General features: G+C 38.1%; 1 protein-coding gene across 1 annotated transcript in view; it reads right to left on the minus strand.

The window, feature by feature from the left end:
- Positions 1-1,491: 1,491 nt before the first annotated feature.
- The window catches only part of NTRK2 (neurotrophic receptor tyrosine kinase 2), a 192,293-nt gene continuing 171,678 nt past the window's right edge, over positions 1,492-22,106 (minus strand). Inside the window, exons 22-23 of the mRNA XM_088130010.1 lie at positions 5,470-5,628; positions 1,492-1,677 (exon numbers count right to left, since the gene is read on the minus strand). Of these exons, the coding sequence (XP_087986136.1) occupies positions 1,492-1,677; positions 5,470-5,628 (345 nt within the window). The remainder of the gene's footprint in view (positions 1,678-5,469; positions 5,629-22,106) is intronic.

A 22,106-nucleotide genomic window follows, 5' to 3' on the forward strand; every position in this document is an offset into this window, starting at 1 on the left:
CCATGTAGTATACTTGTCACTCCTAAATGAAAGGATGGCTATTCTCAATATTCCATATTCAACTATCCGATCAACCAGTAATTGGTTCTCATCTCCAGTTTTGCTGATTTTTCTCCAGAGTTTACTCAAACGTGTCCTATTTCACATCAGTAATAAATATTCAACATTGCTGCATGACCCTATTGCACCTGTAACAATATACAGATGTTCAACAGCAGCAATTTTGTTACAACTAAATATAGGCTTTCCTTCAGGAATTTGCTATGCCTGCTTGGGTGTACAATGAAATATGGAACTCTTTTCAGCTTGAATGGTGGGGTATTAACTGATAAAATGTACGATGGGTTTGGGGAAAGGATAAACAGAAGACAAAGAGGAGGACAAGGATCAGTAAGTGTTGATAAAACATCATGTTGTAACTTCTACATCCTCCATATCTACCTTCTGCCGTATCTTGGGCATCCCTAAACTAATGCCATCCAGATGTGTGGAGTTTCAACTCCCATCATTCCAACCCGCATCAGATTTGAGATGACTGTATTATACCACTGTATTATAGCCCTATTTTCGAAACAGCCCTAGAAACTATTCTGCACTTTAATATACCCAACCATGCGCCTGCATTATCAAAAAGCTAGCCAGGGATTTCTTGTAGTAGTGGCATCAAGAGAAACGATGGCAAGGTGAGGTTAGGGAATCCTAGCTGTGCATAAAGTTATGCAATTCTGGGAAATGTGAGCAAGACCTTTACTTTTCAGTCCAGTTGATACTGAAGCTCCTTTCAATATAAAAAAGTTTGCACGGTAGCAATGCCTTTACTCCCCTGTATGCCTCCCAAGGGAAAACACCTGGTTCCTTATCTTTCATCAAATAATTACATTATTCTTTAAAATGTTACATTGGATACCATCTGATCTGACTGTTTTTCAAAAAAGAGGATTACATAAGATGCCAATTGATTTTTCCTTTAGCTTGACCTCAACTAAGAAGAAATAACATTATCCCATAGCAAATGCCAGTCTTCCATTTTCCACACAGATGCCAAAGCAAATAAAGCAGAGGTGATTCCATAGATGTTCCAGATATCCATATAGCAGAAGTCACAAAGTTGGAGTCTTTTTTTTTTTCCCTTTTTTATCCAGATCAAAGGCAGAAATACAACAAGGCATTGTAAGCTGTGATGGACAGAACTGAGTATCTGCTGATAAAACAGATCAGGTTGTTAAGGCCTTTGTCTATGCAGAGTTATAATAATGCAGAAGCCTGGTTGAATGGAAATTGAAGGAAAATAGAACAGAAGGAGAGAAGAGATACATGTCAGTAACGTCAATACTGTGTTTACAGAGGAAGAGATGCACACAGCTTGCCCTTTGAAAGCTTCTCTGTATCTTTGTATTTAATACTGCCAGAGTTAATAACACATTATAATGGAGTTTAGTTGCAACGGAAACATTCATTCACACACTTCATACAAGGAAGTGCTAGGAGTTTCTACCCTAGAATATCCAGGTAGACTGGAGAGGCCTTGGCCAAGTTCTGAAGGAGGGAGTGGATTTCTTTGATATTGAGTCTCATATGAGGCTCCCGCTGCCAGCACCCAAGCATCAGATCATACACTTCCTTCGGGCAGGTACGAGGTCGCTGCAGGACACGGCCCTGAGTTATACACTCGATTACCTGGAGAAAGGACAGAGAGAGAGCCCATTAATTGGTTTCTTTTATTGGCGGTACATCATTGGCCAACACCCGCTAAGATAATCTCCCAATATGTTTGCCTAACACTTTTGTACTCTTATTTCTATTTATTTACTTTCAAAAATACCACTTTTCATTTTCATCAAAAATACCAAATGACAACAAGGCAAGACAATGCATTAAAAAGTTAAAGCGATTGCATTTCATTGATACATTGGGAAAACATGAGCTATACTGGTACGTAAGGAAGTGCCTGAGCTAACATTTAAGTCTTCAACTGTCTGTGGAAGCACTCCACATTAGAAGCTTTCCAAATCTCGGTGGAGAGATGATTCCACAGAGCTGATATCCCAACTGAGTATATCTTCTGCGGAGCTGTTAAAAGAATTTAAGCCATTATACAGTAAGCAAGAGAGAGACCCAGTTTGGTGTAGTGGTTAAAGCATCAGGCTAGAAACAGGGAGGCCGTGAGTTCTAGTCCCGCCTTAGACACAAAGCCAGCTGGATGATCTTGGGCCAGTCACTCTCTCTCAGCCCTAGCAAGGAGGCAATGGCAAGCCACTTCTGAAAAACCTTGCCAAGAAAACTGCAGGGACTAATCCAGGCAGTTGCTAGTAGTCAAAAACCTGACTCAAAGGCATACACACACACAATTAGCAAGGTATCTTCTACAGAGCATGGTGATGGTGAGGCCTGATGTTGGAGGAAATAGACGGTAATTTATGGGCTGACTGTGTCTGATTGTATCAGAGCAGCGTAGTAGTGTAGCTATAAAAGAGGTAGCGTTTATTTATTTATACATCACATTTATATAGCTGCCCATCTCACACAAAGTGACTCTGGGTGGTGTAGAACAATTAAAATAACAAGTGAATAAAAACAGGCATCATAAAAAGATAAAAAGTTATTAGAATAAAAACATTATCACACATTTTAAAGAACAGATTCTTCTATTTTTAAAAAAATATTCTAAAAAATAGTGTTCTTCTCTTGTAATGAAATTTGAATGAGTCGGGCAAGGCTTGTGGAACTGCTTAGACAAGTAGCATCAGAATATCGGGTATTAGGGCTGTGCAAAGTTTCCAAGGGGGGCTTTGACAAAACTTTGACAGAATCACCCCATCAGAGCAGCTTTGCAAATCAAAGCAGGAACCTGCTTTGAAGCAGTGAATCGAATCAAGTAGCTTTGAAGCACTTCATAGTCTTTCAAAGCACTTCATAGATTCAGTGCTTTTGCAACTGCTTCTGAGGTTGTTATGTGCAATATACAAAGCTGCAATCTCACTTCTATTTATGGAGAATGCTAAGGGGGTAGAGTGGAATGAAAAGAACCGACATGAGTAGTCAGTCAATGAATTTTATAATTTCATTAACTTTCTGCCTATAAAAGCTGTTGAGGGTAGCAAGCCTAACTTTGATTTGAGCTTCATGATCACTTTCTTTACATTAAACCCTCAATTTAACAATCTAATGGAGGAAAGAGGTATCCGTTAGAAGAGAATGCTCATTAAATTTGAATGGGATTTTACCTATTTTATGCATTACAGGTAGTACTCAACTTACAACCACAATAGGAACTGGAAAATTCATCATTAAGTAATGCAGTCGTTAAGTGAGGCATCACATGACCACAACTTGCGACCTTCCCTGCTAGCTTTCCCATTGACTTTGTTTGTAGGAAGCCACCTGGGAAAGTCGCAAATGGTGATCACATGACCACAGGATGCTGTAACCATTGTAAATGTGCGACAGTTGCCAAGCACCCGAATCACAATCACATAACTGCGAGAATGCTGTGATGGTTGTAAATGTGAGGACCAGTCATAAGTCACTTTTTTCAGCACCATCGTAATTTCAAATGGTTGCTAAACAAATGGTCATAAATCGAGGACTACCTGTATATGCATGTATAAATTGAGAATGGGATTATGTGTACTTTACATGTGCATAAAGTGGGAATCAGATTTTATACATATGTATGTGATGTATTTTATGCAATACATATATTTTGTCCATTGCATCCAAAGTCTTCTAAATCTTGGTCCACTTTAAATTGTAGATTTATTATATGACCAGGTATAAGCCTTTCTTGTGCTAATTCAGTATTTTTCAAACTCAGCAACTTTAAGATGGGTGGACTCCCTATGCTGCTGGAGAATTCTGGGAGTTGAAGTCCACAAATCTTAAAGTTGCCAAGTTTGAAAAATGCTGCTAATTGAATCATGCACATCTGGGCAGGTCTTCCTATCAGTTCACCTTACTTCTCAGAACTTCCTAGAGTTCAACTTACTTCTCAGCACCCTGAATATGGATTCAAGGCAGATTGTATTCTTGGGCCAAAACTTACTTTTAAAGTTTGCATGACTGAGATAGGCATCTTGACAGTGATGGTTGGGCGCCAGGCTAACATTTATGGGTGTTGGCCTAAATTCGTACTCTTTGTAAGAAAAGACAGTAGCAAAGCCAAAAATGCCACTTGTTCTGTACGTATCTCTGTGGCATTGTGTGCGAGCCAGCTTTTGTTGTCTCTGCCAGCAAATTACAGACCCAACTCAGCCAGGATCTGCCACTAGTGATGGAGATCCTTTGCAGGAGGGCCCAAGCATACCAACCAGCTATGTGAACCCTCCTGGCACCCCAGAAAATCAAGAACTTAGAGGCAGTAAAACATATCACTCTAAGAGAGCAAGTCACTGGTCCTTCTTCAGGGTCATGCAAAGCCTGACATCCCATAAAAGCAAGTGGAAAGTAATAATAATAATAATAATAATAATAATAATAATTTTTTAAAATAATTTTATTGAAAACTTTAATAACAGTAACAAAAGACAAGGCAAACTAAACTCAGAAAGAAAAAGAAAAATGAAGAGAGAATAGAAAGTGCAAAAAAAAGAGAGAAATGAAAGAGGAAGAAATAAGTAACTTCTTTAAATATTTCTTTTCTCCTTTACTACTACTACTAATAATAGTAGTAATAATAATAATGATACTAATAATGATAATAATGATAATAATATTTAATAATTTATTAAATTTATATGCCACTCAACTCACAGTGACTCTGGACAGTTTAAATGAAGGGCTTACCTCTTAATCAGCTTTTGAATATTTTTATTTTGGGGTTAGGTTGCCTGCAACACTGGAGCAGCACAACCTAAACTCTTGGCTCGACAACTTAGAGGTTGCTGTCTATCCCTTCCTCATCCCTGAAATCTCTGCCTTAAAATTATTGGAGGAAAAATATTTCAAAATTTTCTTGCAGTGAAACCCTTGATGATATCCAGTGGAAAGTAGATAGGTTTCATATCCTCTAAAGAGCTTATTATCACTCTACTTTTATCACAATCTGACAAAGATGAAGCAGCTCCTGGCGTTTTCAGCTACCTTTCTTGTTTTATTTCCTCCTTATAGCCTATGGACAGATATTTTTTCAAGGCAAGCTTCAAAGGAGCTTGAATCAAACTGGTTTCTCCTCAGTTTGCAAATTCAAATTAAATCTCTTCAAATCTTAAATCTCCAGTTTGACTTGAATAGGATTGACTTTATACAGGGCTATTGCACTGACACTGATGCTATGATTAAAAAAGAAGTTTCCACCACGCTTAGTAGTACAGAATGATCACATAGGACAGTGTTGTCCAAACTTGGCCACTTTAAGATGAGTAGACTTCAACTCCCAGAATTCCCCAGCCAGCATGAGTTGAAGTCCACTCATCTTAAAGTGGCCAAGTTTGGACAACACTGACATAGGACAATATCCACATGAACACGTACCTCATTGTTCGAGAGCTGATACCATGGCTGTTTGCCATAGGTAAAGATTTCCCAGAGAACAACACCAAGGCTCCAGACATCACTTTCTGTGGTGAATTTTCTATACATAATACTTTCAGGTGGCATCCAACGAATAGGTAACATCGTATGCCCACCAACCTGGATGGAAAAATAAAGAAGTTTAAGGTCTTGGGGGTAGAGAAAGTGACATGACATTTTATTATTTGGATTTGACTTATTATTTACAATTATTCAACTAGAGTTATCAAGCATTTTCTTTCAGTTGTGTGTATATTTAGAGAATTTTACTACATGTACTAATACTGATCTCCTTGTGGAAAATACCACTGTGGAAATTTAAAGGAACCAAAAAGTATTTTCTCAATGACAAGTTACTGCTGATTTCACCAAATCTAAAAAAGTCAGCTACCTTTCTTGTTTTATGTTCTCCAGGGTATATGAGGTACAGGGAAAATTGATATTTTTCAGTTAATCTTCCTGACCAGAATACATGGAACATGATAATCAACTAGAAGTGGGCATTGAATTTGGCTAAATGTCAGATCTTGGCACAAAACTGGGTAATTAGGAACAGTTTTTCCTTTTCCTAGGGCAGAGTAAATGAACTTCCTGTCACAATTCTGGACTGCAGTAAAGCTCTCATCTTGATCTCCAAAGACCAATTTTGAAACAGCTACAGCAGTACACATATATATACACAGTGGTGGACAATGAAGCTGTTTTTCCAAACCTCAGTCTGAATCTTGATACTACTGAGTTAGCTCTGACCACTTCTGGAATGACCTGGATGGAACTGGGTAATTTCTAAAATGCCAAACCAGACCCACAAATGGATTCATTGATGGTGCAACAGTGGACATCTTAGGCAAATAAATAGACAAACACACATTTTATTTATGGCTTGCTTTCTCACATTTGGTTTGCTGGATTATAGAAATTACATAACCCTATAGTCAAAGAGAGCTAGGTTGGTGTAGTGGTTAAGGCATCAGGCTAGAAACTGAGAGACTGTGAGTTCTAGTCCTGCCTTAGGCACAAAGCCAGCTGGGTGACATTGGGTGGGTCACTCTCCCTCAGCCCTAGGAAACAAGCAGTAGCAAACCACTTCCAAAAAAACCTTGCCAAGAAAACTGCAGGGACTTGTCCAGGCAGTCACCAGGAGTCAAGATTGACTTGAAGATACACACACACACACACACACACACACACACACACAGAAGTCAAAGGACTGACAAGCTTTTCAAGAAGACGCTAGAAAGAAATTTGTTGGTGATCCTATAATTTTGGATTTTCTCAGCTAAGCAGAATTGCATTAGAGTTCAAGATTCTGCCCTAATCTATGATTCTATGGTCCAGATCAAAAGATTGGAATTCTCTCTCTCTTTATCACATACTTACACACATATACCCTGCACAAAGCTAAATTATCGAGTCACAGTGCTCAGCATACAACATCCCAAAAATGGACTTCTACCATTTGCTCTGTCAGGGCTTAGCCTTTACTTTGCACATCTGGGATCTATGTGTGAAGCACTCCTTGTGTTCTCTGTTACTCTTGAGATTTGTTTTGCTTCTAGAGCACATTACGAGCTGCTTATCATGGGCTGTCAGAGCCAGGATGTGTAAAAAAACCTCTTAACTGAATCAATATGATCTATGGCTACATATGAAAAGGAGAGTGTTAATAATGTATTGTCAGCATACATACCAGACATAAACACAGATTACATTTCTGACCTTTGCTCTAAGAAGAGCTGGGATGGCAAACAGCTTTTTCATTTTCTTGGTGGCTGCATTAACTTTATTAGAAAGTTTTTTTAAAAAAAGTAAAGTCACAGAAATATGTGGCTACACACAAGGAGCAAAGGGCAAGTGTCATTAGAACATTATTAGTTGTTAGAGGCTTGGGGTTCATTAAATATTCAGTGGCTTTTAAGCCTGTTCATCATATTGCATCTATAGCTGCTTTGATTCAATGGATTTTATGGCATACTCTTTAAAAAATTAATGAAAATGGCCACTGTAAAACATGTTTTTTTTCTTTTATTGGGATTTCTCTAGGATTTATGTTTTTCCACTGCCATAAGAAATGTAAAAGCCTACAAGACACTATAGTCATATTCCTTCTCTTTATTAGCCTGTTATGTTAGATACTGCAGCACAATAACAGAAGTGTAAGAACATCACTTGACAGTTAAGATTATACACACATAACATGGGGTGGGGTGGGGAGAAAGAAAACCACTATATTAAAAATGCTTAATGTTTAGTTAACTAACTTAGCCAACTTAGTATCAGAATTGTTTTTATTTCTGCATGCATGATTTTGGTGAAGTGATTTGCTGGAGATGAAGCTTCTAGCTTTATGGCAAAACAAAAATTAAATCTTTTAATTTTAAACTAAATCCCCCAGGTCTAAAACCTAATTACAAAATGTAACCCTTGTCCAATTCTTATGTTTTCATCTAACTGGCTTTGATTTCATCTCTGGATGTTGTGACACAAAGATCGAGGCTAACTGTATACAAAGTATGGATTCGTGTAGACCAGTGTTGTCCAAACTTGGCCACTTTAAGATGAGTGGACTTCAACTCCCAGAATTCCCCAGCCAGAACATGGCTGGCTGGGGAATTCTGGGAGTTGAAGTCCACTCATCTTAAAGTGGCCAAGTTTGGACAACACTGGTGTAGACCCATCCCATCAAGGGCTTCTAACGGTACTGAAGGTAGAAAGAAATGTGGGGGAGATGCTGGCATAGCAAAGTCATCTAAGTCCCTCAGTTGTCAAGAAAACCATAAAGGAGCAGCAGGGACTGGGCTGTTCATTTCCCCAGGCCCATCACACACAGAAAAGCAGAGGCCAATTCTGGCAGCTCTGGTTGGAGATGGCAAACATAGACGGGATCATACAGCTGCATTCATTGCCATTGCTCCTTCCTTCCATCGCTGTCATGCTACTCGATGGGACTCCTACCCTTTTTAAAAAATGCATCCTTCACCCCTGTTGTAGGACACACTCATGTTGCTAAAATGGCTACCTGTTTATAATATAAGAACCCTCTTGCTTACTATTTCATTCATGTTCACTTTATGGCCACGGTGACAATAAACAGTGCCTGCTTTTGTGGAGCACACGAGAAAGACAGCGAGGAGAGCGCTGCATACTAATTGACACATTTTAATGACTGCTTTCTCTTGCACTCCCTCCTTGCTCATCCCCTCTTCTGAATTGCTGCTTTCAAGCGTGTGAGGCTTGCAACCATGGAAACCAAGTCTCTAAATGCACAAAAACCACCACATCAACCTTTGGCGCATGCTGCTGGTGAATTTCCAAAAGATACAATAGATGGAGAGATGGTCATGAGGAGAGTGATTGCCTTTACAGCCATGGCGCTCTAATCCTGACAGATTTATTTCTTAGAGGATAAAAGCTTGCACATGCATTCTACTAATAAACACTACTTAGCATTGAATGTAGTATGTAGCATCCCAGCAACCATGCTTGTACAGCAATAGATTATAGTACAAAAAAACCCTTTCAGAGTTCAAATGCACCAGCTAATTTACTTCCTGTTCCTATACCATGGTAGCAAATTCTTTAAAGACAGAGCCTCTCTCTCTCTCTCTCTCTCTCTCTTTCTCTCTCTCTCTCTCTCTCTTTCTCTCTCTCTCTCTCTTTTGGTCCCATTGAGCCAGTCTTGGCTCCTGGCACTTGCCTGTACAGGTCCCTGCAGTTTTCTTGGCAAGATTTCAGAAGTGGTTTGCCATTGCCTCCTTCCTAGGACTGAGAGAGAAGGACTGTCCCAAGGTCACCCAGCTGCCTTTGTGCCTAAGGTGGGACTAGAACTCATGGTCTCCTGATTTCTAGTCTGGTGCCTTAATGTCACCAAAGGACTCTGACTTAATGTTCTTACCTTGGTATAGAACTGAATCGGTAGAGATACCATATTTGAAAAAGCATAATGGAGTAGTTTAAAATGTGGTTAAGTGGATCTGCAAAGAACAGAATTAAAGGTAGAACCAAGGGTTACAGATGGACCAGGTCCTCCACTGGTATACAAGTGATTGAACACCAATATGTAAGGAAGTCTTTGCTCACCTGATAGCATCCATCCATACATTGAAACAGCTTTATTTTATACTGAATAGACACTGGTGATGTTATATATGCAATGGCAAGAGGCAATTTGGCTGAGATGGCCCTACACAGCTGTCATTGTCATGATGTTTTGACAGCACAGTGTCTTTGTTTCTTACTACTGCTGGAGTAAGCCTTAATAGGGGTAGTTTTTTAATAAGGCATTTCTTCTAAGCAGAAACTTCCTTTCCTCCCTCTTTCCCAACACACAGTATTTGCAACGAGGCTTCTCAATATGCTCCCAGGTCCATCTTATTCAATACCTAAGCATAAATTTAACTTGGTCTCCATTAATATGTATCACAAATAAAATAATTTAGAACTCTGTTAACAAGCAATATGCTCCTATTACCTTTTTTTTGATCCTATTCCCATGACTATTTGATTTCATGCCATTTACTTTTTTTTATCCCATTATTACTAAATCAGCTAACTCCTCTTCAAATAATAAGTATAACTCAATCTCATTTGAAAGGCAAGTATAAGTTTGCCAGTTTGCTTATAGTTGCAAACTATGAATTTTGCTAAAGATGTAGTCATGGGTTGAATCAAAATATGCAAGTCAAGGAGGAAGGGGACTAAGGCTTATGCCCATAAACCTAAACCAAATTTATATTGGACTAGACCCTGCTACAAAGTATTATCTCATAATAAAGGTATCACAGTTATAGAATATATGTGCTCAGAAATTAGTTAAATGCAAGTTTAATATGACTTTATATTATTGTATAATCACATACTAATTATAATGTATTTACAATAATGTGTGGGCAGATCAAAAGACAGTGGCTGGCCACTGGTGGTTCAATGCACCACTGCACCAGTATTTTAGATCAAGGAGTCTAATCTTTCTCTCTGCATGCTGTTGGGGAAAAGCCAGTTGTTGATGGGAACCAAAGCAAGCAGTGAGCAGAAATCATCTCTTTTCTCTCTCTTTCCTTCTCCTACCCAGTTGGGTGCCAGGAGAAGATCAGGATGCTTTCACCCAGTCTCTGACCTGATCCTATGGAGAAAGGATTTGAAATTAGACCAAGGGCTGCACCAACATCTACAAATTATCCATCCTTGTCATTGATGCCGGCTTTTACTTGTAAACTCTTAGTTGATAAGATTTATGGCACCGTCTCTTCCTACTATATAGCCTCTCTGAGATGATGCAGAGCACCTTCCCAGCAATAGTACCAAAATAACATCAAACTCCAGGTGTAGATATGACAAAAGACACTGATATCCCAGTAATGCTACTCCATGAATTGTGAAACTCCTCCTTGGTATTTTGATGTTGGATGCTACAAAAGGGAGGTTACATTTACCTCCCTTTTTCTGTATGTAGCAGCTTCCTTATCAACAGAGCTGCTGAAGTCATAGAATCATAGAATTGGGAGGGACCTTGGAAGTAATCTAGTACACTCACCTGCTCAGGGTAGGATCTGAAGCTCTTAGGTTTGACCAACAGAGCAAAATTAACATTTATCAGTGAAAAGTAAATATAGATTTAACATAACAGTTAAACATAATGTGTGTGTATAGTCAGTGCAATATTATTTATATAAATCTGTTCATTTTTGAAAATGTTTCTTCAAAAAACCAAAATCCAATTCCCACAAATATTTAAGTCTCTTTCCCACTCTTGTCTCTTGTTCTTTTTCTTGACTTCCTCCACAGTTTCCCCTGTACTCTTCCAAATACATTTTTTAGATCCTGTGACATTCTTCTTCATCTCCAGCTCAGCTTGCATCAACTGCCTTCTTCTTCCATCAGCTAGATACCTCTTTCTGGTTCTCAGCTACATATACCTAAGTATTTCATGTCTTTGTAAAAAACAAACAAGCTTTATGAGTATATATTTAATGCCAGGAAAGGGAAGTATTGACAGCCTATAGATACACTGTAATATCAAGGGAACCTGTTTACAACCTATGTTATTTAATAAGAGTTAATTTGATTTCTTATTTAATCATTAATAAATTGGCTGCTGGTCCACATTTTCCTTCCTTTCCATCTAGTCATGTTACCTCACATATATACAAAGAAATAGAAAAGAAAAACAAAAGATTTTCCAGATTGGTGGCGGCAACAAAACCGAACTTTTAGAGATGTCCCTAGGTTAATGGAATCCCTTCCTTCCTTCCTTCCTTCCTTCCTTCCTTCCTTCCTTCCTTCCTTCCTTCCTTCCTTCCTTCCTTCCTTCCTTCCTTCCAATTTGTGTCTGGTATATGCGTGTAAGTATGTGATAAAGAAAGGGAGAGGTAATTCAAATCTATTGATCTGAACTATAGAATCACAGAGAAGGGCGGGATCTTGAACCCTAATACAATATGCTGCTTAGTTCAGGAAATTCAAAATTATAGGATTGCCAACAAATGTCTTTCTAGCTTCTTCTTGAAAAGCTTGTCAGTCCTTTGACTATAGCATTATGTAATTGCTATAATTGCAATTGGAAGAAAGGAAGGAAGATAAGAAAATGTCCTCCACAACAGAGAGGATATATGGCTCAAGTTTATATGTACACCTTAATTTTATCTACAAGGAAATAGAGAGTCTGACAAATCTGGACCAAGCTAAAGCAACTCAGCCCCCCAAAAAACTCAAACTGGTGTGACTCCTTTGGCAATCTGGGTAGGGAAGGATGCATTTTTTTAAAAAAGGGAAAAAATACATAATGAAAGCATGTTGTTTCCGTAGAGAAGGCAATGACAAAATAATGTTCTGGAAAACCCAGACAAGCTGTAATGAGCAAGAGGAAGCCTAGAAAAGTTTGCATTTCAGTGGAATCTCATGTCTTAGCTCCTCAGGGATAAGTCAACTTTGATCTTTAAATAACTTCCTCTTAATAACTGTAATTTAACCTGCCCATACTCAGCAGTCTTCAGATTCCTTTAAGACTCTGGGATGCTGCTTCACAGAAGGCAGGGAGCATCTCTATGTAATTAAAATTACATCTGCAGAGAGCTGTTCATTGAGCTTTCAAATCTTGGTCCCAAAAACAATGTTTGTAGTTGTGAGGGCAGCCCCTTGAAATCCATGAGACTGGAAAATAAATCTCACAACACACAGTAATAATAAAATTGTACCCCCCAGAACTGCCCCAAGAATTAAGAAGGGTCACATCTAGGATTCTTTTTTCCCTTGCTGGTTTTACATTATGCTACATTTTCTCTTTTCTTCACCCAGATAGATAATAGATAAGGGGTATATATGTATGGTATGTATGTGTGTCTATGTATGTGTGTGTGTGTTCCATTAATCCCATAGTATTAAGAAGGTGAGAATTTGACTGGAATCATAGCAACAAGGCTTCTCCTGTTTCCTACCTGTACAATACTTAATATGAGGATTTCCAACAAATGGAAAATGAGCTCCTTATTCCTCAAGGGACTGACTGAGAGCACTTCACATCACCAGGATTTCTACCTCCCAACCACTTATAAAGCAGCTTGAAATCAACTCACAGTTGTATTCACAATATGCTGATCAAAACACACTATGGTCATATCTATATACCTGAGAGTCTATTGCTTAGAGAGAGATTCACATGCTTTCCAGCCGACCAACAAAAGAATATGAAGAATGTCATCCAAAGCAGTACTGAATCATTAGCCTGTCCCCTGAGCTACTAATCATGCAGTAACAAAAATAAAGAAATATGAAGTAAATAAAATAAGTAGTCCTTCACACTCCTTGATCCATAATTTTTCTTTACTTGTCTGGTGATTTTTTAAAAAAAACTTCTAAGGTGTTGCTGTGAGGGGAAGCTAAGCAGGGAAAGCTGAATTGTAAAAAATATAAACCAATCCATTGAAATATTCCCTCAAAGTGTCCATTCACCGTGGTTCCAATTCACGATTGTATTAAAAGATTCCTGGGACTTGTGAAGATGGCGTGATAGCAAGCTACCAATTTGCCAGATAGGTGTTTTTCCCAATAATTGTGACCATAGTTGTATATTGCTAAGGTACTAGAAGTGGGGAAGGAGGATAAAGAGGGTTAAGTTCTAAGTTCTAAGCAATGCAGATATGAAGGGAAAGCTCCAGGAACAGAATGCTGAACTTCATGGATTGGGGTGGGGGAAACCTTTATTACAGCTACTGGGTAATGACTGACAGGTCCCCAGAAATGTGAAGTTGGAAAGAGGCAAGCATTATCACGGCCTCCAATGGGAAAATGGACCATCTATACAGGCTGCATCTATAGCTTTCTGAAAATATTAAAATTTAAAGGAAACGTGAGCTCAAAATGACATTGCTACAGGTTCTAATAAACTGGAGCAGAATAAGAAAAAAATAAATTCAGCTTCTCAAAAAGAAAAGAATAGATGCATCAGAAATCAATCCTTAAATATCTCAAAACATCAGTCTGGAACTACCATGAAAATTCCTTCTTGCTTTGACAGCCATTGTTATTCCCAGGCTTACCATATACTCAGCCTTTGATATATTTTTTCTCTACTTAGATAAGTATGCTATGTTCATGTTATCTTGCAGATCTCTTTATCGTGCTTACTTTCTAATTCACAGGATGATCCTAGGGATGGAACTACATGTTACATTTCAGTATATGCATAATTTAGGGAGGCTTCAGAACTAGGAAACTTTTAGCAATATATGGATTTGTGATGGAGCCAGATGAAAAGGAAATTGTTCCTTCAAGAGGATGTATCTGAGAAGGCCATTGTGAGTTTTATGGGCTGAGATCAAGAGGAAGCTGCACATTTGCCTTCCCCAAAGGCCCTCCAAAATTGCCAATGTATTATAATTTTAAATATTTAATACACAGGGAGCAATATATTCATCATGCAGTTGTTAAATCTTTGCCTCACCCTCATTTTGGAGCGCAGCTCCTGCAGCATACAAAACAAAGGCCAAATAAGGCCCGTGTCCATGGCTCCAGCTAGATTTGGGAGGAAGCAATTTTAGATGCACGGGGTAGAGGGGAATGGTTTGGAGAAAGATGCTGAATCATTTCCCCAGATCCTCTTTGCTGGCTCAAAATGGTTTCCCTGACATACTATTTTTTCATTCTAGTTGGGTTCCCCTTCAAAATATGCATTTAGAATATCAGATGGTAGCATGGATCTGAACAAGGAAAATGGGAAAAGGAAGCCCTTCAAAATCAAATATCTTTGCCCTTATTTTCTACCACAAAAAGAATTATACCACAGAATTCCCAGATAAACCCATATGGAGGCCATTCCCTTCCTCTATAACTGATTCTCACTGCATCCAACATTTTCCAAACAAAGTCTTAAAATGCTGTCCCCAGATGTGTTATTCAAATATTTTTTCTATTCATGCAAAAGCAGCATTTGCTTTCCTGTCATATTTTAAGGAGGCTGCTGAATATTGTTTGGAGGGCTTTATTGCTGTGATGTGGCAGAAAATCCATTTTTGTTTATTAGCTTGTTTCCTGTTATACATCACTCTGTGGCTTCTTTTCCTGCCCCTGCCTCCTCAAATAGAAAAACTCTACCCTGTGAGTGGTTAAGAGAATGTGGGCCCTTCATCAATCCTTCTTGGGGTAGCCTGAGGCTTCTATCTCCCCCAAGGTTGTTGTCTCCCTCCTTATTGGCTTTTTAGAAGGTGAAGACGGTTTTCTTCCAAGAAGTCTAGGGTGCTAATTGTGGTGTTGGGCCACTTTTGGGGGGTTGTTGTTCTTTCCTGGATTTATTTGTTTTTTGTTTTTGTTAATTTTAATTGTGGTGTCTGGAAATTTGAGGCAAGGGCGTTCTATAATTATTTCATATTTTTGACTTTGGTAAAGCATCTGAATAAATCTGATTGGGCAATATATAAATAACTGTAAATTAATAAATATTTATCTCCATGATATGCATCTGTCCCAGGTTTAATTCAGGACAAATACCATAAATCAGCTACAATTACCAGTATTCCCTGTTTGAAAACCCAAATGTTTTCAGAATGCAGAATGAGGAAAACAGGACATAAAATATACACTGAATACAAAATGGTCTTTGTTTCTACTTTGGATGACAAAAATAGGGACAGCAAAATTTGCAAAAGAAATAGTGAAAAAGAAAGCTTTAAAAAAAAATTTAATTAAAAAAAGCCAAGAAAAATATTCCGATTGGCAGGGGATCTTGTTTCAAATCTCAGTGCATAATGAGGTTTCTAACATGGAAAATCTCCTTTGTATGAGAAGAAGTTATCAATGTGGTTGGGTGCTTCATCATACATGATAATCTATATATACTGATAGAGGACTTAAAAAAGACTTGAACTGTGAATGAGATAATTCCCAGGAATCTACCAATTGCTCTTCACCATCATATATATCCTATGTATCGAAATGCCATGCTCAGAGGAAAAAATATATCATTGTTAACCTGACACAATGGAGAAAACAAACAACAACAACAAAAGTGTGTCTTTTTGATCTGATCCAGCACTGGAATCACACAGGCAGCATATATGCTTTATGTATTTAGTACTTTTCTCCTACCTTTCAAAGCAAAAAGCCTTCAAAACAATTTATACCGAATATGAAGAACAAAACAAGTGTCATTTCAGAACAGGAATCCTATAAAACAAGATAGTTAATGGAATTCCCCAAACAGAAAAATCTTCAGGGTGTGTGTGTTCAAACTACGAGTGAATTTAACAATTGCAAAGTCACTGGTGAGAAGGTCTTGCCAAACTGGAGAATATTATAGTGCCAAAGGCACTATGCCACTTGTGCCAATCTCACAACTTTGCAATATTCATACAGACATAGCCATTGCTGGGCATAAGCTAGTTTAAACTGTAGTTTGGTTCAAACATTTAATCTTGGTAGCACATAAAAGGTAAGTCTGTTAATGGCGCTGTGATACCTTATGCCTCATGCATTATTTGCCACACACAAATAATACACATTGACGCACTGACTCCTGCAACCCAGAAACACACAATATCATCAATCTCTTTCCCTTCGAATTCTAGTTTTGTTTGAAACTCTTCAGTGTAATATTTGGCTCTGATTCTTATACCTGACAATAAAAAGCCAAACACATGACAGCGCCTGAGTTTCCCTGTTTTCAGTAGCTAAACAGGGTCAGCCTTAGTCACTACTTGAATGGGGGACCACCTTAGAACTCCAGGTCTCTAGATTAGATTGGGAAGTTGCAAAGAATATCTCAGAAGAAGGCAATGGCAAACTGAGAATCAATGTGGTGTAGTGGTTTAAGGTGCTGATCTAGAAAGCAGGAGATGGTGAGTTTTAGGCCTCTCTTAGGTATGAAAGTTGGCTGGGTGACTTTGGGCCAGTCACTCTCTCTCAGCCCAATGGGAGGCAGGGGTACTGGGTATGTTTGCCACCTTGCATTGGCCAAATATAAAGGTGGGATAAAAAGAAAATCTAACAGTAATAATGGCAAACTACTTCAATAATTCTGGCAAGAAAACTTCATTATGGCAGTCAAGAGGAGTCAGTCTTAATGGTCTCTTTACCTTAGTTAATAACATATACCGTTAATTGTATAACCTCATCTTCCCTCATTTTTCTCTACTGTCTTCCCTACAACAATTATAAAAGCAGACTTTGATGCTTCAGGACCTACAGGGTCATGCATGTCAGCAGTGCTATGGCCACAAGCAAATAAGTAAACAATTCTACTCTGATGGGGCCAGATAGCTTTTAAGAATTCCATGCAAGGGTCCATCTTGTCCTCATCCACATTTTCTAATTCTGCAAAAGCTCTGTGCTAAAATTGGTTCTGATACTAGCTGAACCAATAGGACCTGATCCAACGGAGAAGATTTATTCCCACCTCCCCCATCATGTTCTTTTTTCGCTACCAGAGACATCCACACAATCTGGCAATGAGTCTTTGATTCACAAATCATTTTTATGTAGGCTTACTTTGGGGCAAATGAATTAAGGACTGCATATTTTAAAAAAACCCATTGAAAGGGGGCTAAAAATAAAGCCAGCCGCTGCGATAATTCTGGCACCCACTTGTAGCCCTGAAAAGCCCGTTCGTCATCCTCCAGATCCCAGTGTGATGCAATGGCCAGACCTGGCAGTGATGTAGCAGCAGAGCTGAAAAGCAAATGTGGGGAAGAAGCTAATTTCATTTGAGTACCAGTTGCCAAAATAGCATCTAATAAAAAGCCTTCAACTGTGACAGTTCAATACAAACACCCACAAGCACTCCTGGCAAGCGTCTTGACTCGTCACCAGCTCACTCTCACTTTTCCTGTGCAAGACCTCAACACAACTCACCCACGCAGGTATACAGCTGCACAGTGACAGCTGAAACCTGCAAGTGTTTGCCAGTATTGCCATTTCTGAAGAGATGGAGGAAGAGAGAGAGAAAGACAACTGATCTCTGGCTTTAAGCATTCGTACTATGGTGTGTGTATCAGCAGCTAAAGTCCCCACTATTATTTAAAGAGGAAAAAAAATAATCTGTCATATGTTGATTTGCTTAATGAATAGGCATTTTGTACTAGAAATAAGTAAAGCAAGATAACCCTCTGGGCTTCTTATACTGCCATTTTCTTCAATAAACACTTAAAAGAGTCGCAAGTAAAGTCTACAATGAATCAAAGCAGGATTTTGAACAGTAACATGGAAATTGATGCTCTGGTTATCTGTTCTTGTTATAGCCTTTTCTGACAACTAGGTGTCTTCCAGATGTTTGGGAGTTCAGCTCCAGTTAACTCTGGCCAGTACATTCAATAAGTAGAAATTGCACTATAGTCCCAAATACCTGGAGGACCCAAAGGTGCTGAGGCTCTGGACTATAGCATTGATCCACAAGATGCATCATTCCACAAAGTAGAGGAAAAGGGCAATTTACACTTGAGAAACTAAGACAAAATCTGGTACCATAAAAAGCTGTGTATCCATATATCTGTGAAAAATTAGCATGCTGTCATAATTTAAAGACAAATTTAAAACACAAAATTGGAGTAGCTCCAACATGGCAACTTCTAAATCCCCAAGAAAGTCTGAGAAAGTGTTCAAGAGCTGAATAGTCAGCATGCACCACCTTCTTGGTAAATATCTGAGGCTGTTTGGTAAAACACAGTAGTTTTCCATGGCATTGGGATAAGCAATGAGCACCTTGATACAGTTCAGTAGGAAATATATTGGGGAGTGGGAGGAGAGGAAAATATCAGAATTGCATTGTCTCTAACATAGATAGATAGATGTAGATGTAGATGTAGATAGATTTATGACATGCTTTTCCCTTCTGAAATTCAAATCAAGAGAAAAAACAGAAATTGGATTTCTTCCCATTGCTAAAGAGAGGTCTCCATTAATTTATTACTTGTATTATATAATACATGAACCTAGAATATTTAACTTTGTGACATTTACTTTATAATATATTTACTTGTGATAAGAAAGTACTACTGGGCTCAGGTTGACTTTTGAATGTTTTTCCTGAGTGCTTCCTACATTTCCAGCTGTATCATGTGCAACTAACTTCACATAAGTGGAGGAGAAAGAGGATTCTGATGTCTTTGCTTCAGAGATGGCAAGATTCCAGGCCACATGAGACCTTGTAGCACCAACAGATGTCACCAAATTCTCAGTTTAATGTGAAAGAAGGGGAAAATTGTTCAATGCATGGGGACTAATCACATGAATTGTGTTTAATTAATAGGACTGTGCAGATCTGAAAAAGCACTTTGTGCCAATAAGATACACAAGAAGCAATTCTTCAACATTTTTAAAAATTTCTTAAAATTTGTTACACTAATGAAATACAAAAGAAAAGAATCTATATTAGAAAGCGATTATACAGTGAAGAAAAAAAACCTAAATATATCATCTACCCCTGATCCTAAACAGAATGGAAGATCCATATAAGTGGACATAATTCAGTTGTTAAACCTCTCATTAAATCTAAACTATATGAAATACTATGCATCTTCTCATTTTTAGAACACAAAGACTTTTTGAAAAAAGATACCAAACTTATATCCTGGATCCCTTCCTTAAAATCAGAAGTGACTTTCTTTCCAGTTACATAGGACTGTCCTTTTTGCTGTATCCCAGGTTTGATAGAGCTGAAGCTATTCATGAAATGATAGAATCCATGTTTTAGAAATATAATTCAGCACTATACTGAGATATCCAAGTATAGTATTTCATTATATTAACATACATGTTGGTTTTGAGACTTAAAATAATATTTTCTAACGAATTAGTTTTGTTTTTAAATTATAGGAAGTGCATTTCATGTTTCTTGATATCTGGACCCATTGGTTTTCCAAAATTGGATAGTTCAATTCTTCCTTCCATAAATCAAATATATAACCGATACTTTCATTTCACCTTTTAATATTTCATAAAATTGAACTGGTGTTTCCATTCAAGCACAGCTTCTCCTAGAGAAGCTAAAATTGCAGGTGTCTTGGAGGCTGCTAAAGCATCTAGGCCAAACTGTTTAATTAATAATGTTTCAGTGGTATATATTGCCAGGGTTATATCAAAGGTAAATCAAAATGCAATCTCTCAAAATCTTTAAAATAACCATTAAAAACCAACTGATTTAAAGTATTAATCCCTTGTTTAACCCAAGCATTCCAACAGAACATCTGCTCCACTATTTTCATATTTGAGTTATTCCATAGGGTCAACTTCTCATGTAATTCAGGACTGTTTTCCTATTAATAACCAAATATGTCTAGTAATTTTCACAGCAGGAAACAGATCCCAGTTTAGTATACCTGGACCCTAAAATATGCCAAGATTTCAAAGGCGTTACACATTTGTTCTCCAGTTGGGCTCAAAGAGGAAAGTAATCATAGTAAGTGTTTATTAAAAAAAAAAAAGAATGTTAAAATAAAAGCTGAGTGATATAGTGGAAAATCTGGTAGATTAAAGGCTCTGTCCTCATAAGGTAACAGCAATTTTGCCAAAGATATTCTAGGGACTGTAGCCTGCCATAAAAATATTCTCATTAATTTATCTATTTGTGTAAAACATATAAGAATGAACATTGGAATCCCTCTAAAGATATACATTAATCTTGATTTTAGTAATATTAATCTTACCCCAAAAACTTAATGGGAGTTTTAACCACTGAGTAATAACTGATGAAACTGCCTCTATATTTTTCAACATATTTAAATCAATACATTTTGATAAACTTTGAGAAAGATGTAAAGCCAAGTATTTTATAGAATCTGTACTGTAATCCCCTATAGTAATCTATAGCTATGACTGATTGTGAGCCATCAACTCATTTTCAACACCTAGCAACCACACAGATTTCCTCTATGATGCTCTATCCCTAACCTGTTCTTTCAAGTCTCCCAACAGTGCACTCGTTGCCACTGTAACTGAGATCTATAGCTATACTAGACCCCAAAGCAACAAATCACAGTTAATCCAAGTCATGGTGATAGAGCTCTGGAAATCACACCATCATTTCCTCTATTATTAATTGTCTTTTACTTTTTTAAAATATAAGCCACCCAACTCACTCTGGAGTCAGACAGCCTTTAAACCTATCATCATCAGCAGCAGCATATAAGAGCAAATGTATATTCAGTGTTGAGCGCCACCACCATGCCTGTAATAATTTGGGACTGTCTAAGAGAAAAGCCATGTGAAGCACAGCGTGCCACTTCTAAACAGTGCAACAGCAGCAGAGCTTTGCTTATCAAAAGTGTCCTTAAAAGAAGCAGAAAGAGTGGCTAATTGGCCATGTCTTGATGCTTCACCACAATGAAGCAGAGCAATGTCCCTTGGCACAGACTGAGTAATTAATTGAATGTAATTTTAATTACAATTATATTTGAATTAAATTAAATTAAGTTTTTGTGCTGGTCCCATTATAAGGCTAGCACTAGCCTTAGCCCAACATCAGCCTGGCAACTAAATGCAGATTAGTCCACACTATTGTGTTTCCCTTGCCTATGATTGCAAAAGTTGGACCATAATAAAACTAGACAGGAGGAAAATCGACTCATTCAAGCTGTGGTGTTAGAGAAAGCTCCTGCGCATTCCTTGGACAGCAAAGGTGACAAACAAGCAAGTTCTGGAGCATATAAAACCAGACATATCACTGGAAGGTAAAAATCACAAAATTCTGCCTTACTTATTTCAGCCATATTGTGTGATCAAACTCACTGGAAAAGGCAATTATGCTCCGAATGGTCAGTGGTAAAAGGAAACGAGGCCACCAAAAAACATGGTGGCTAGACACCATCAAAACTGACACCAGCCAGAGCATAAAACAACTGAAAGAAGCCATACAAGATTGGAAAACATGGAGAGAGTTGGTCCATAGAATTGCCGAGAATTTGACAGAATTGAATGGATAACATCAGCAGCAGCAGCAGCAGCAGCCTTAGCCCTGGACCTAGCCCTAACTCAAACTCCTTTTGTCTAGGCTTTGCCTACCCTTACACATATTTAGTTAAATTCATTTCTAATCCTCCTCCTCCCACAGCATGCCAGGTATATCTTCTATTACTTCATTTCCCAGAATTTCTTCGTAACATAAGGGGCTTCCTGGG

The sequence above is a fragment of the Python bivittatus genome, unplaced genomic scaffold (assembly GCF_059951505.1).
Source record: "Python bivittatus isolate LINGU-HERP-01145 unplaced genomic scaffold, Pbiv_v1 ctg000850_np1212, whole genome shotgun sequence".
NCBI classification, from domain to species: Eukaryota; Metazoa; Chordata; class Lepidosauria; order Squamata; family Pythonidae; genus Python; species Python bivittatus.